The sequence below is a fragment of the Phoenix dactylifera genome, chromosome 5 (genome assembly GCF_051530095.1).
Source record: "Phoenix dactylifera cultivar Ajwa chromosome 5, Ajwa_hap1_PhDact_Kaust_v1.1, whole genome shotgun sequence".
Lineage (NCBI taxonomy): Eukaryota > Viridiplantae > Streptophyta > Magnoliopsida > Arecales > Arecaceae > Phoenix > Phoenix dactylifera.
Genome location: NC_143194.1, coordinates 23,456,533 through 23,473,654, shown reverse-complemented (window position 1 = coordinate 23,473,654; position 17,122 = coordinate 23,456,533). Strand labels below are relative to the sequence as shown.

The window sequence follows — 17,122 nt, the reverse complement described above, 5'->3', positions numbered from 1 at the left end:
ATACATACTTCTATCAGTTTATGTGTACATTCGGCGGAGAGAGCAAGTTTTGCAAGAACACCCCCCTAAGATTGGGATGGGACCAGCTGGCCCTACAGCCCGAGATACCCCACGACATCCCGTATACCAGGGATTTCGCTGTCAAACTCCATCAATCTTAAGAATCCACAAATCCTCTGGAGAAGGTGAGCGCTCGTGGCGCCGTCAAAAGAATCTCTCTAGAGAACTCCACCACCAAACCCGCTCCACCCGACTCAAGTTATTCCCCAGAGCGGGCTCCACTCCAGACCAAAAAGACGCACTTGGACGGCCTCAGTCGGCCCAGCACCGACTCTCCTGTCCGAACCCAAATACGAAGCCCCCCTCCATATACGGGATACGGCACCATAAATAGCCTCCCATGTAGCCTAGACTCTCTCTCTCTCTCTCTCTCTCCTAATTCCGTGTAAAGCACTCGCACCGCACCAAATAAATCTAAGCTCTCCTCCATCCCCTCCCTCTCGACCTTGGGGAGAAGAAAAAGGAAGAAAGACGAACGAATGGAATCGACGCCGGTGAATTGGGAAGCGCTGGACTCCCTCGTCCTAGAGTTCGCCAAGTCCGAGCACCTACTGGAGGACTCTTCTCCTTCAACTTCGCCATCCTCTTCTCCTTCCTCCTCTTCCTCCTCTTCGTCTTCATATCGATCGCGCCTTATCATCCGTCAGATCCGGCGGTGCATCGAGACGGGCGACGTAGATGGAGCCATCGACCAGTTGCGGCTTCACGTCCCGGCGGTCCTCGATGACCACCGGATTCTCTTCCGGTTGCAGAAGCAGGCAAATTTGGTTTTAGTTCCCAATCTTTTATTTGTTTCTTAGGTCTTTCTGTGTTTATTAATTGTGATTAGGTTTGTTTTTTCTTTTAGAAATTTATCGAGCTTTTGAGGAGAGGGACGGAGAAAGATCGAGATTTGGCCATTGAGTGCCTGCGGGTTGCTCTTGCTCCGTGCGCCCTGGATGCTTACCCGGTAACTAGCTTCCTTCTTTTGCATTTTTCTGATTACAATCGATTTTTTTTTTCCATAAAAGAATCTGCTTTTCCCCTATTTTGTTTAATTTGGGAATCTAGGGCTTAAGAATGGGTGGCTGGGTGTGTGAGGAAATGGGTGAAGAATATAATGTAGGGCTTTTAGATGAAAATTTTTGTGCGAATAGAGATGGTATTATTTTCTAGGGAGAAGGGGTTGGTGCTTCTTTCTTTTTTTGGGTTTTTTGGTTCCCGGGTGGGGGGAGGGGAGGAGAGGGGAACAAGAGATTGTGCATGATTTGGCGTTAGATGCTTGCCCAAATAAGCAGCGGATGATAGAGTAATTGAAACGCTTCATGACCTTGCACTGGATGGATTGGACACTGGAAATGGTTTTGTTTGGTGCTGTCACTAAAATGACAGCTGGATAGATTACCTTGCCCAGCTCGTAGCCAATTCTCATCAAGCAAATGCCTATGTGATGTGAGAGGTTAGTTTGCTGGATAGCTGGATGCTTCCTGATAGGTGTCAGAAAAGGACTTCAATTTAGATTGACACTGATATGACACATGGGAGTCTGGCATCAAATAAATCACATTCTTCCTTTGGTAGCATCGGATTCATAATTGTCAGAGTAAGGCCAGCACCGGTCATGGTAGGGCAACAAATTGTAAAAAGGAATGCTGGCAGCGAGCTTTCTCTATTATTAGATTCATGTTATGGATGCACTGGCTTTTTGACAGTATATGGATTACATCGAGCACTTCATGGATTTAGGGGTTCATGTTCTGTACTTGCGCAGAAACAGTTCATGCATGCATTTCCTTTTAAACTAAATACAAGTCATTCTGTACTGTAAAAAATTATTTTCTTGTATTTATAAATAATAAATACAATTAACTTTTTCCTTTTTGAGTTCTGACATGTTTTATTTGTTCTGAAGGAAGCTTACGAGGAGTTCAAGCATGTCCTCTTGGCCTTAATATTTGAAAAAGAAGATCAAACCTCTCCTGTTGCAAATGAGGTAATACAAATATATCTTATATTAAGTCGACTGTAATGAAGGTGGATCGGACCATATATGTTTCTATGTTAACATGTATATAGTTAAGGAAACCTCGCATTGTTTCTCACTTGGACATACCTACGTACATACATGCATGTCTGCATGATTGTACAGCATAACATCTTGTGTATTCTCATTTTCTTTTGATAACCATATCAGCCAAATAGGTGAACTAATGGTCTGGTGATTGAACTACTTGAAGAAAAATTAATAACATAGCCATTTAGGATAAGTATTAAATTCTTTATAGTCCTTAATTATTGGTGGGCCTCATTTTTTTATGATCTTTAAGAATGTATTATGTTAGCAAACTTCTTACAAATTTGGTGTTAGTTTTGTTGCCTAGGACTCTGCTGGACCTAGGTCTGTGCAAGTACAACTTGTTATTACTAGTTACCATTATGCCTTTTGGGGGTTTTAACTGATCCAAAGTGTTATATTTTTTATTTCTCCTTATAAGCTTGACTATCCAAGGATAATTCATGGAGCCATAAAGTTGTAAGCCCAAGTACTGTGATTTCCAAATGTGCACATTAGTGCTGCTGCTTTGATGCTTGGCCATGGTGTGGATCTGACTAGCAGATGTTTATAGCTTAGCATGTCCCAGATTTCCCAACCTCTCGTTTAAGTTCACCAATCAAATTTGAGCCAATAGACTAGTGTAGCCGAGCTCCAAGACTTTTGTAGCAAGGACCTAGAGAATTGTTTAATTTTACTTGTCAAATGCCAATTGGCATTGGGTCCAACGGTTGGCACCCTCTCTTAGGGGTTTGCTCTTCAGAGAGTTTTAGGGTTCAAACCTTAGCAGTGGCATATTAACACCGTATTTCTCAAAAAATTCACCAGCCAAAAAAGCTTTTAGGGCATGTTTGGTAGGCAATATAACTTAGGAATAATGTGGAATTAGGCCCTTATTCTGTGTTATGCTGCGAAACAATAAAAAGTGACCAAGTAACAAGAGTTATACCATTTGGGGTTATAAGTGGTCCCAGACGGTGTAACTCTTTTCCACCAAAATAGGATAGAGTTACACCATGGAATAAGGAAACTTATCCCCTCTAACTACCTTTTTGCTCCTGTGCACTCTTTATTCTTATCAAACAAGTAGGAAAAAAATTTTTCTTGGTGATGAAATCCAAATCTATCACAAAATTCAGAGCACTAATCTCTCACTTATCCTTTGCACTTATCCCTCCAACAAAATGCCAAAAAGCCTCTGTTAGGTGGTATAAGTCTATCCATCCAAGCCTTCAAAATTTATTCCGCCTACCATACATTATCTTAATCTTTTCTGTTGATGTGGACTTGCACTTGCGTCGGACCATAGGCTAGTTGGTACGTTAACAAATTGTAAGTTTATCACAGGATCAAAAAATGGCCATATTCAGTTTGATTCTGGTTGTTCTTGAAAGACCCAATAATGTGACCCCAGACTTGGCCTGTCCCGAGTGGGCTAGCTGATTTGTATCGTTCTGTGCCATGTGAGCTCTATTTTAAATTTAACATGATTTGAATTGTGAGGCAGTTTGTCAGTAGTTATTCATGTCCAAAAAATTTGACTTTTTATGTGTACCAGTGGTCTGAAAGGAGGAGATTTGATCTAGCTGGACTATTATCTTCAATATTAAGAGCTCATTTACATGCTTATGATCCCATTTTTTCAATGACCTTGAGATACTTAATAAGGTATGTGTCAGCTTTTTAATCTTCAATTTTGATATAAATTTGTATATGTATTCTGGGAACTTTGTCAAACTCCAGCAGCTGTCTCTCATCACCCATTAATATGCAGCATTCACAAAGTATTTTGCTTTCGTCAAGGCATTTTATCCCGTATATCAGATCTCACTGAAAGGTTGCTGTTTGAGGAACGGGACCCACCTGCAACTCCTCAGGAGAGTTTGTATGAAGCACCTCCTTTTGATGAAGTAAGTTTCTTCCCTGGCTATGTATTTATCTACATTAGGTTGTCCAGAGAAGTCTTTGTACTTACATTCAAATTTCAGGTTGATATTCAAGCTCTTGCACATGCTGTGGAGCTAACAAGACAAGGAGCAGTTGATAGCTTGAGATTTGCCAAGGGCGATTTAAATCAAGCATTTCAGGTTTTATTTTTTTAAAAGATTATAAAAACATAAGCTATGTGCAGTGTTAAACTATATATATATATACATATATATTATATCTATTTATTTTTGTATGTGCATATTTATTTTACATATTCAGATGGCTATGTAATTTTTGTTATCCTGTAGTGATATGAGAATTCTATTTTAGGCAGAAGTTACTGCATACTTAAGGAAAGTAATCTTCAATAAACCAAATGACGTGCTTGCAACAATTATTCAAATATCCATTGCTATATCAACCTTAGACATATTTACTGGTTCACTTTTATCAGCTTTACCTGTTTTGCCTGGTTTAGACTGAAATATGATCCTTAGTTTTCAGTTGAATATATCACCATACCACACCTCTTTTTATAGTTTGGGCATTCAAGATAATGTCATTGCATGGCATAATTCAATAGCACCTTAAAGCACATGTGTGTAGTGCATAAGCTGTCATGCCCTGAACCTAGAGTGTAACAAACACTGCATATCTGTATGGTGGACCATACACGCATGCAAGGCTATAGATCATATCAAAACAATAATAATTCTTGAAAATTTATTTAATTAAGAACTTATTTAAATAATTCTTACAGTGGTTCCAAAGTGACATAAATCAACCTATGCTAACAATTCACTTAATTTAAATAAAATATTTTAACTAGTTTAAATAGTCTGACTAGAACTTCAATAACTAAAAGTATCTTTAGAAGATCTAGGGCACTTCTCCAAGTTCCGAGTGATCATGCATTTGGATCTGAAAAATAGAGAAAGTATGATAACGAGCTACACTAGCCCAGTAAGCAACATAACACTCCAAAGTGGGGGGCTGAGCATGCGAAATAATTAGTTAAAGAGCAAGATATTGACTGAAAAATAAATCAGTTCTTGAAGAATACATATTTTTTTTTGAAGAATAAATTTATTTATCACTTCAAAATTCTAATCCAATTAGATAGGTTAGGTTTCGCTTGCTTTAATATCATTAAAATATAATTAATTTTTAATCAATATCTTAAAAGTCAAGCAAAGTCAAAATTAAAATACTGTTGAAGATACAATCTCATGCCCAAATCAGATCGGTCAGGTGGCAGTGCATGACTACTTAGGTCAGTCTGAACAAGGCAAACTAAACTGATCAAGTGAAGATCAATAGCAGTCAAATTTCAAAAAGATCCGACTGGGGCCGAAGTAATGGGTCGGTTTACCGTTTGGGTGTCGGGGCGGTTCAGGGCCTTCCAAAGAGAGGTCAACTTGGATCCGAGCAACAAGCAAAGCAAGGTTTACACTAAGATCCTTGAGCCTGTCTAGAGAGAGAAAGAGGGAGAGGAGAGAGAATCTCAGCTCGGGTTAAGTTAGAGGTCTAGGTTTGGTCCATCATAGTGGCATAAGTCATCACTATATCTGGCCCATAGGCTAAGGAGAGAAATTAGAAACTAGGGAAGAACAGCAAAATCTATATGTTTATAGAGATTAATAAATAAATAAATAAAGGAAACTAAGAATGAGAAGAAAAAGAGAACTAAGAAGAAGAAGAAGAAGGGAAGGAAGAGAGGGAAGAGGAGAGGAAAGAGAAAAGAAGAGGGAAGAAGGTCTGACGATGGCTGGGCCTTGGTGGCGGGGGTCGACGTCTGGTCAAGAGCCAGCCGACAGCAGCCAACGGCTGCTGCGGTGACCGATGAGAAGGAAGAAGCCAAGGACTTGGCTCGGAACAGAGGAACAGGCTTGGTTTGTCTAGGAACAAAAGAATTGGGGGAAGGGGAGCTCACCGATGTCGGCGGAGATGGTGGATCTCAGTCGAGGGTAGCCGGTTCGGCTGGCTAGCGGCGGCGGCACTTGAAATAAGGAGGAGAAGAAAAACAAGACCATCGGTGGTCTAGAAGGAATTGGAGGAAATTTTGGGGGTGGCAGAGCTCGGATTCGGCAACACAATAGCTGCCAGAGGTGAGGAAGAGGGAAGGGATGCCCGACGGTGGATCAATCACAAGAGATGAGGGGGATTTATAAGGCTTTTGAAAGAGGATAAACTCGATAGTTGTTTGCAACTATCACGAGCTCGGCGGTGGTTGAGCGATCCCAACAGCCGACGGCCATTCGCACCAGCCATGCGGAGGCCTTACCGGCCATGGCTCCACGTGGTTCTCCCCAACAGCGGGCGATCAGGCGGGGGATCGTGATCCCCTGTTTCTAATTGCTCTTCTTCTTTTTTTTTTTTTTGAAGTCCTGAACTGAAGTCGGTTGGGCCCGACAACTTTAATCCAGAAAGGGCCCAAGAGGCCAGTTCTCACATAAGCAGAGCAGATCATTTTTTTCTTTGTATCTATAAATTAGTTGTTTTCAATCTCTTATTGTTTATGTTGTTAGATCTCACTTGAAAGCTATCAAAATCTCTAGATTTTGTAAGTTATGGTTGCTTGATAATCAAATCTAGACAAATATTTCGGGCCAACTTAGAATGGCTGACGAATATCGTTGTCAGCGTCCTATTTCATTGATCCTTATTTTGTCATTGAACCATATAGTGAAAGCTGATTGAATATGTTATCAACTAAGTTTGAATCTTTATTGTTAGTCTAGAATCATGAAGTAGTCATTCATGTAAGAACTTGAGGAGCTGTCGTTCAAGGAGAGATGACAATATGCATACTGACAAGTGGTTATATCTATCTACATCACTAGCACAAAATACAGGGAAATATGGCAAGTGGTTCTTCTTTGACAAGCATGTATGTTGTTTGGATTTACCTGCCTTGAGTTTTTGATGTATGTTTCTCTTTTGTCTATTATGCCTTCCACGTGTCAAATCTTATTTTGGAAGCCAATCATCACTTAGTGTATTTTCTCCAACAAGGAGTTTAAAATTGAGTTGCAGTGCCAAAAATATATAAAAGGGTGCACAATTTCTATATAATGTATCGAATTAGGAGCATTAATGTATAGTTCACTCTTTGAGCATTTGCAGATGGAACATAAGAATTTTTTAACTAATGATGCCTCTTGGGATCTTTTTGAGACTCACTTTTTTTGTTACAGGAAACTCCATCATAGTATTTGTGAATTCATTTGTCCATTAGTTATGCGTTTTTTTACTATATTGAATTCTAATCTTGATGGAAGTATCTGGATTGAAGGTAACCAGAGATTCAACTCAACAAAGAAGCCTGATCATAAGGGCTCAAAGTTTGTATCCTGTCCAAGAATTACTTATAGGTCCATCTTTTGAGGCTATCAACTTGAAATGAACCGACCTTACCACAAAGGCCGTGTTTGTTTGCTGGCTAAAGGATGGATAAGTTAAAGTTATCTGAACAACCAGTGAAACACCATCCAAAAAGTGATGGATAAACTTATTTGGTCAAATTGTCAAAGGCCCAAAAAGGTTCTTAACTTGAGTAAGTTTATTTTAGTGGGGAGGGTGAAATAGAGTTAACCTCCCAGAAATCTCTCTCTTTACTTTTTCACTTTTTTCAGAACTTATTCCACTAACCATGAGAGCACCAATCAAACAGTGGATAAGTTTATTCGCTGGTTAGCCGGGTAGGGGGGTGGATGCCTATGGGTAAATCTTTTTGGGGATGGTTTGCTATTTGGCATCCAAACACAGCCTGAAGGTCAAGAATTATCCTATAGGATATTTTTCAATAAGATCCATGAAATGGAGGAATAAAAAATTAATGCACATTTGGTGCTAGTCTTATGAAGTTGAACGTATAATCTGGACTTGGAACTGTGACTGTTGATTGGGTTTTAAAGATGATGACAATTTTGACGCTATTGAATTGCCTAGAATATATGCTATTTAGTAGCAAATAAGGTTTCAACTATCGACCCATATTGGCCAGTATGGGTGTACTATACCGACCTAGTTTGTCACTACTATGATGTAGGGGGCTAGTAATCCGCATATCGACACATGGTGGATGTGATGTGCTGATGCTAATAGCATTCCATGTGTCATTAAAGTGAATTACCATACTGTATAGATCCCTATTGGCAACGTATTAATACAAGTTCTAGTACTAGGACTTAATAGTAAAGGTGGCAGTAGATGTTACAACTTACAAGCACTAACATGGATGTGTGGTAAATTTGGTAAGGATCGAATTTAAAGCGAACCAATGGTGCTTAAGAGTTGATAGAATAATGGAAGACTAAATGAATCTGCTTCTATTCAAATGCATATCGTGATAAGCAGATGGAAGGGGGCTTGGATATGTGGAAGCATGGAGGAGGCAAAAGAAAACTTAGTCAATGTTGTGAGGAAGGACTCAAAAAAATTCCTTCAACTGGAGCTTCCCTCTTGAATTATTTAATTTAGGAAGAAAATATAAAAGCTGCCTCTGTTCGATCTATATTGTTGAAGTATCACATATAAATATGGGTAAGATTCTTGATATACATGCTTTCTAATGTACATGACAAACCCATTTTTGTTTCCTGAAGTTTGTCGTTTATGATCATTTGTTCAGAATTAGGCATGACTCTTGATTTGTTTTCATATTTATTTGCTTTGTGTGTCACATATTTTTGCACTCGATATCATTAACCATTTCAAACTTTGCCCAACACCTATATTTGAGTCTGGAGGAACCTACGGTGGTTACCATTGCGAGATCATAGTGGAAGAGAGAATTGTTGGTCCATTGTAAGATTTTACTAAATGAAAAAGTAGGGATGGCGATGGGTCAGGTCAGGTATCATATAAGCAAGTTAAGCCATTTTGGTATCGGGCCCCATACCGGTGTCACCCTGTCACTGAGTCTGTATGCTCGGTATAGGAGCCGGTTTGGGTAGTTTTAAGTCTCGATAATCATATTTGGAAATGTTTCCAGGAAACATATGAATTGGCTTAACGGACAAGCCATGATATCTAAAGATCCATCATTGTCGAATTTCCATACTAGGCTAACTGGATCCCTTGAATCCTGGTTATAGAAGCTAAGTAGCTCTTTGATTTGCCGAAGAAAATTTGACACCAGCATCAGGTGTTGGGAAACTTTGATGGTCTAGCAATTTATGCTAACTTCCAAGGGTGCTTTCCCCCGCCTATTATTTTTTTAAATACGTGCTTAAACAAATTATTAAATCTGAGATCCACTAATCTCTTCTCTGATAGATCATATTATTCTCTTGTTTCTCTTCTTTTTAGGGATTTTTGCTACTTTTTTTCGTATGTATGTGATTATTGTAGATTTATTAACTGACATTCTTAATATGCTTATGTTTTGTTTAATTACAGATTTCAACACTACCCAAGTTAGCTTATCCCCCCCACCCCCCACCCCCCCCACCCCCCAAAAAAAAAAAAAAAAATGTATATATCACTCTGTATTTGAAACCTTTGTGCTGATCTATTTCCTATTAATGCAAACAACACTTGTTTATTTGGATTTTTTCCCCCAAATTATACTTGCCAATTTAGCGTTGATTATGCATATAATTGTTCACTCTTGGTATTTGGAAATTTCTATCGCATTGGCGGATACTTAAATTTTTCCCTCTCTTGAACAAATCTTGGCTTTGCCATTGTGCGATAGCTTCCACAACTCACCCCACAATCTACCCCACCTGGAACAAATAAGATATGCAGTTGTGTTCTTCTTTTTTTTTTTAAAGTTAGATTTACTAGGAAACTCTGGCTTTCTGGTTGCTGCACTTCTCTTGGATCTCTGTAGGAGACAGGATGCATGTGTATGTGCTCATGAGTGCGCACGCACGTGCGCGCGCGCGCGTGAGAGAGAGATTAACTGAGATGCGAGTATTTAGCAAAAAAGGGAAACTCTCAAAATGCTCATAAATTGTAGTTTTTTGGTCAAAGATTCAAAGTCCCTTTAGGAGTTTCTTTATGACATGTTCTAGTCTTTTAGAGACGGTGGAGATGTGTGTCAGCGATGGCATAAAACAACATGACACGCTATGTCGAAACCATTTGATGTGTGTCTATAGAAAATGCTTCTTGGTCTTCAAGAGGACTTTCATTATGGAAACATATGCAGCTGGTGCAAAGCCTTGGATAACCTCCTTTATAATGTTACAGCAGTCAATACGTAACAAAAATGCCAATGGTTTTTTGACCTTTTCACTGTTCATCTAATTAAAGTAGTATTTTATTATATTCATATAATGATTCCACTTAAAAAATATTGAATTAGGATAGGCTGTTATATCAACAAATGTTATATTCCAGAAAATGTCAATGAGGGTTAAAAAAGAGAATACATGCTGTTATTTCCATTAGAACAGTACATACTGGTTTTTGGGCATTTGGAAGAGACCGTTATAATGGTTTAAGGATGTTTTACCAATGTCATGTGGCTATAGAATGTGGTGCTTGTTTATTAGCCACACCCTTGTAGGGTGGTATTAGTACCGAAGTTTCACTAGAGCTGTTGTCCCATTATTCAACAATTTAAGTGAGCTTCCGAGAATTCATACATAATTGCAGGCTGTAGAGAGCATTGAATGTTCTCCAAGTAGAGGCAAGAGATGGCGACATGAAGCCACTTTGAAAATTGTCCAATTTTAATCATTTATGGAAATTTTTGTACCTTCTGGGATTACTTGATAGGTCTTATGAACTCTTAAAGATTATAATGATTTTTCCCCTCCTTTCAATCTGTATTAACTAAACCATTTTAATTGGACACTGATGAGTAGGATGTGCGCAGGTCAGATCTGTTTAGCTTAGGGGTAGAATTGAAATCAAACCAATTTGAATTAGTTTCTTAAAACTGAAACCTTAACCGAACTACGGTTATAGAAACCACCTAAAACCAAACGGAGAAATTCGGTTGGGTTCAGTTCAGTTTATCAGGTCGAGGAGATCCATTTTCAGTTCTGGTTGGACTGGGTTAGAATGTAACTTGAACCATATATTGTCAATTTTCATAACACTGTTATAATTTTGTTTGGGCTTACACTTGTATGGGCCCAATATTAAAACAAGTAAACTAGGTTTATGGGCTTACACTTTTATATAATTCACTTGGTGTTCTCACCTAATAACATTTTAAATATATATAGGTCCATTTTTCTGTTTGGGTTGGTTTTTTAAGATCTAATACAAAACAAACCAATTTTTCAGTTTGAAAATCTTTCAAACTGAATCAACTATAGAATAAAACTGTCTTAAATAGAACTGAAGTGACTGTTTCAATTCAGGTTCGCAGTTTAGTTGGTTTTTTTACACATGCCTACTGATGAGGTAGTTTGATATTTTACTTCATGTTGTCATTGGCCATTAACTAGTTTTTACAATAGATGAATCTTTGCCAAACCCTTACATCAGGGTCTAGGGAACGGTCTCAAACCATGCAGTTCGGGCCGTCCCAGGCCATACTAGCAGCGGACCGGGATAGTTCCGGCATTGAAACCGAGATGTCGTCGCTGGAGGGGGAGAAGGAGAAGAAAGAGAGAGAGAGAGAGAGAGAGAGAGAGAGAGAGAGAGGTTGGCCAACGGAGGTCAGGGAGCCTCCGCGTGGAGGAGGAGGAGGCCGGGGAGACACGGAGGCGGGACTCCACCTCCGGTCCCCTATTTCGTTCTCCACGTCTCTTCGGCCTTCGCCTCCTCCGCGCGAAGGTTCCCCAGCTTCCGCCGGTTGGCCTCAGCCGGCCTCTCTTCCTTCCTTTCCCTCTCCTTCCCTCCCCGCTCTCTCTCTTTTCCTTCCTTGTTCTCCTTCTCCGCTGTCTCTTCTATTGTGTCGGTACGTCATTGAATTTTGTGGATCTGTCATGTTTGACAGGCCTCTATATCATATTTGGCATGCGTTTTGATTCGTGTTGACCATATTATAGCTTGAAATATTGTAGTTCTGCTTCATTCAGATTTTGACAACCAATGAGGATTTAGTTAATTTGCTACCGTGGTGCAATTTCTTCTTCTCCTGTTCTGTTAACCAACTGTTTTTTCCTTCTTGATATGCTTATCCTTTTTCCAATGATGTTTTACAGAATGAACTTTGCCGAATGAAACTGGATCTCTCAATGCTTGATAAGCTGGTTCATGAGTATTGTGTATACAGGGGAATTGTTGATGGTGCTCCTAATTCTTCACCAGGTTAAACTTGAGATAGTAAACATAAGTTTAGTTGCCACAATGGCTTCAAATTATGTGCTATCGTCTTACCAGTTGTCTGACTGACTGAATTTCCAGATTTTGCACATAGTTCGTCCAGAAATTGCTCTTCTCTTAGCATAGAATGTGGAATTAGTAGACTCTCTGATGGAGAAACTTCTGTGAACAATGCTGACACTGGAGGTGCTCAAGAAACTTATGCTGATGCTGCGAGCATGCAAGGAATCGACGACACAAGATTCGCATATGAAGTGACTAACAATAATGAAGATTGCAGCACCAGTGATGTCAACCATCAAGAAACCTCTTCTAGAAGGTTACGGAGGAGTAGAAATCATGCAACTGGACAAAGGAGACGCAAGAGATGGAGAGGACGGATTGAGAAGCTAGAACTTGATGCCTTCTTTCCTGAGTTTAATAAACAAGAGTCCTTGTGTCCAGCCCTTCCTAGCAGTGAAGAGACACTTAGAGAAGAGCAGGTAAGCTTGATATTACCAGAGTAATCTATGGACATTTGTCATGTAGTGATGATTATTTTCTGTTGACTAGGACTCCAAAATTCATTCTTCCTTTGAGCGCTTCAACAATATCGGGGATCACAAGTGTGAGATTATCCTAGAGATGAGGGAATTAGCAAATAAAGGAATGGCTGCAAAAGTTGTTGAGGAAATAAATGCCATAGATCCTGACTTTTTTACTGAAAATCCTATTCTACTATTTCAACTGAAACAGGTAATCATTAGGACAAAGTATTTCTGATAGTAGCCGTATTGTGAAATGAGCAACTTTTGAGATCTTGACATTCTTATCACCATTCTGATGTCAGATTGAATTTCTTACACTGGTCAATGGTGGTGATCATGCTACAGCTCTTAAAGTTGCTTGCAGTCATTTAGGCCCTCTGGCTGCAAGCAATCAAGCTTTGCTGAAGCCTCTAAAGGAAACTTTGTTGGCTTTGCTTAGGCCTAGTGAAGATGCACTTACGAAAGGGATACCCTTGCCTGTCCTTGCAACTTCCCTCCAGGTAAACATTTACTTAGTTTGACCTAAAGCTGATGTCTGCTTTCTGTTCCTTGATTTTTGTCATGCTAGCATTTTAATGCAATTAAGTTGCTTCAGAATAAGCATCTGATTCTCATTCTGTTGGTTGTAAAAGAGGGAGAAAAGACCAGAACAAGCTTTTCCACTTCCTTTTCTTTCTGATGTCATTTTGAGTTACCATATTGCAGAATTCTGCTAGGGCCATTTTAGACCTTCTGTTGAACTTTACCCTGTGAACTAGATAGGTTGTTAGAGTCAACAGAGTTCAGGTGGCTATCATCAGTCCACTGGCTATGGAATTATCATTAAAAGACTGTGTAGGTCTGCTGTTCTCTATTTTTACAGAATTTTTTTCAGCAGTTGTTTGTTTTCTGAATAGAATAATAGTCATGCTGAAGCTATCATGACCTCCAGTTTAAAATGACAATTTTGTCCTTGAGAATGGTATGGTATACAAGTTATGTAAGTTCTCTGTTTTGGAAAACCTGATAATATGTACATCAATTCATTCTGTGTTCTCCAGGGTCTTTGTAGTCTGTCTTTGCAACTAGACTTGCAACAGTTTGTGCTTTTAGAGTTTTTTGTTAGGGAAAAGGAGGATTCTTGTGAGCTTACAACATATGGATACTTCAAGTTGCTCGCTGCAGTCATATCTGACGTCTCAAATATCAATATTTGTTGAATGTAGTCAGTGTACATGTTAGGCACTTGATTTATAATTTATTCTTTAAAGCTATACACACACTGGCTCAGCTACTTCCTGGATACCTCCTAATTTTTTTTTATTGGAAGACAGTGGATTCTGGTTTTGGGGTGATAATGCCAATGCAACATGTCAGATTGACCACGGAGATTGTTGTTGTGGCTTGACTAGCTTATTGTACCCCAGGGACATGCTCTCCTGAATATGTGTTATTCGGAGGTTGAGCTTGGGCTAGTCACACTGATTTCTTCTTTGGATTTTGATTCCGAGACCCAAATAGCCAAATGATTATATAATTAGTTTGGCCAATGTATAACTTAAAGTACTTAAAATTTGCATGCATTGTATGCTCTAGATTTCCATATATGCAGTTAGTAAGGTGTGATTTAATCAAGTTTAGCAGCTTAGCATTTCAAACATTCTGTGATAAAAATTCATGGGATTGTCTTCTTTGACTTGGAGCAATAGCTCAAGTGCTCAAGGAAATTGAGTTGGTACTGGCTTTTGTTTTCAGAGGTATTCTTTGTTGCTTTAGGTTTGAACTTATTTTACCTTTCAAAATTTTAAGATTTAACTTGTTCCACTTCCAGTAGATCAAAGTTAAGTAAGTTTTCTGAGTTCTGAAAAATTAGCCAGCGAATTTATAATGCTTATGTAAAAATGAGATGTTTCATATTCAATTGTTCCTAGTAATGTGTCATAAATGATCACGTCGGACGCTGTTTTCATTTTTGAAGGTTAGTAGACATATTTCGCTTTGACAATTATCACCTCCTTGGAGGATATTAACCAACATTGTATGCGGGGTATGTGGCGGACCAACACTCATAGCTGACCCATGTATCTCCTCCATTCATTCTCTGCTTGAAATGTCATAGTCAAATATATATATAATATATATATATATATATATATATATATATATATATATATATATATATATATTAAAGAAGAATAAATCAGCATCTGCCACATACCCTGTTAGGTCAAGTAGACTCGTTCTGGAAAAAGTATTACTCTAGCTCTTTCTTTTATTTGAAAGATTGCTGCAAATTAATGCATTCTTTATTCTTGTATAGGTTGCGATGGGTAGGAGGCTTGGCATTGAAGAACCACAGCTGATGAAGATAATGAGAACAACACTTCATACACATACTGAATGGTTTAAGCTTCAGATGTGCAAAGACCGGTTTGAACAACTCCTCAAAATAGATCAGTTGAAAGAAGTTGAGGCTTCCATGCATAGTGATACAATGTCCAGGGCGTTTGGAGATGACTGTAATAACGGGTCTTCTCAAGTTACCATATGTTCAAGCAGCAAGATACCAGAAGACGGTAGCAGTCCTCAAGTATCATCTAGTGAAACTGTTTATGATGAAAATGCAATACTTAAAGTCATGGTGAGTTTTACCATAACATTAACTTGTATGTATCTGTAAGACATGATACCACTTGTTGATTCAAGCATGGTCAGGTTTTGGTTATGGTATGGTGACTGTTGTGTTCTGTCCTTGGCAGTTCTCCAGTCCTCTGTTGACTGCTGGGGAAAACCAATTCTAGATTCTGTAGGATGCCAATTCTTCCAGTCTGTCTAATTCTTAAACTGGTTTTGCATCTTTCGGTTATAATGGCCTTACCTTTCTCTTTTCTAACCCTTCAAATCAGGACTGCTTCGCAGGGCCAATTATTGACTATGCTGCATTTTCAGACTGCATAGACTTTTTCTTTTCCTTTGTATCTGCCATGTTTAAGATTTGATATAGCTGTTCAAGATTCACCCTATCCTTGTTTTACCTCATCTTTACCTTCATGTTCAGATCCCTGTTCCAATCATTTTATGCTCCTATGCATTCATCAGTGCCTATCACTGGGTTTATGTGGCAAGGCTTGCCTTCTAATGTTCTTTGATGTCTTCAAGTTGCTTGCCGATATACTTTGAAATCAAGGACATTGTTTATTCATTAAGTGTTGTAGTTTTTCTATTAGAAACTAAAACATGTTGTTGATCATTCTATGTGGAACGAATTTCTATTAGGTAGACATGCATCCACATGTATGTGTATGCTTGAATTCATGTAAAAGCAAGATTTACTGGCTTCTGTTATTGGTTCCTACTGTGCTGTGTACCAGTTGAAGTAAAACTTTATAATTTATGCAAAACCCAGGTAATTTCATATGGACCTATTTCTTGTCTCCTTCCTTGGGTCCAGGAGAAATAGTCCCAGAGAGTGGGGCAATGTTGATTCTCGGATAAGATGTATACTGTTGTTCGATAATGCCATATATCTTCACCTTTTCATGTTCTTTTTATGATGTTCGTGCCTATACTGTTTCTTGGCTCACGACCTTATACCTAATCGGTTACAGGAATTCCTGGCGTTGCCGAGGGCTGATGCCATCCATCTTCTCATGCAGTACAATGGGAATGCGGAGACCGTTATTCAACAAATATTTTCTTAGCCTGTTATGTAAAACTGCAATGCAGACTCTTCTACATTGTTTATTCATAAATACATTTGTTTATTCATTTGTTTCATAGCCTGATAGCGTCCGCTACACTTACGAAGTCTGCTGGTGTGCCCAGATGTCCATCTGCTCTACCACCAACTTGTATAATCCTATAGTTTGTATGAATGCTTCAAAGCTCTGTTTATAGACTCCATAAGAATTTCTCAGACACAATAATTTGTATAAGACTAAATTCTTAATAATACATGCTGGAATCTAGACCATAAGAGTTGCTTCCTTCTCTTGCATCCAATTTCTCCCCCGCATAGCATTTGCTGATTCACTCGTATGCTAACATGTTTTCAAAGGAGGTTTCTAATTCATTCAAATTAATTTGATATCGATGATTGCACAAATTCTGGGTTAGCTTTAATCCAATACTCAGAGAGTAACCTTGTACTCGATGTCTCCTGGGCAACATTTTATGTTCTCTGAGCCGCTCTGTCATGTCTTGGGTTAATTCCCTTCCTCTTTGATGTTTATCTGACGTCCGTCCTGTTTATATCGAATGATGCATACTTCAGAGCCTTTGATAGAAAAGTCTTTGATGAGTAACTTGGATGGCTACAGGCATTATTTACGTGCAATTGCTTTGCGCTCCTTGTGTTTGC

At 38.9% G+C, this 17,122-nt stretch overlaps 1 protein-coding gene across 1 annotated transcript; it reads left to right on the top strand.

The window, feature by feature from the left end:
- The first annotated feature begins 402 nt into the window (after nt 1-402).
- Nucleotides 403-16,735, top strand: LOC103718286 (Ran-binding protein in the microtubule-organising centre protein). The gene is made up of 12 exons (XM_008807027.6): nt 403-818; nt 908-1,009; nt 1,952-2,032; nt 3,651-3,760; nt 3,867-4,002; nt 4,081-4,179; nt 12,136-12,241; nt 12,338-12,738; nt 12,809-12,991; nt 13,086-13,283; nt 15,083-15,403; nt 16,371-16,735. Exons 1-12 carry the CDS (start codon nt 540-542, stop codon nt 16,461-16,463), a joined length of 2,109 nt encoding a protein of 702 aa, XP_008805249.3. The 5' UTR covers nt 403-539; the 3' UTR covers nt 16,464-16,735.
- The last annotated feature ends 387 nt before the right edge of the window (nt 16,736-17,122 follow it).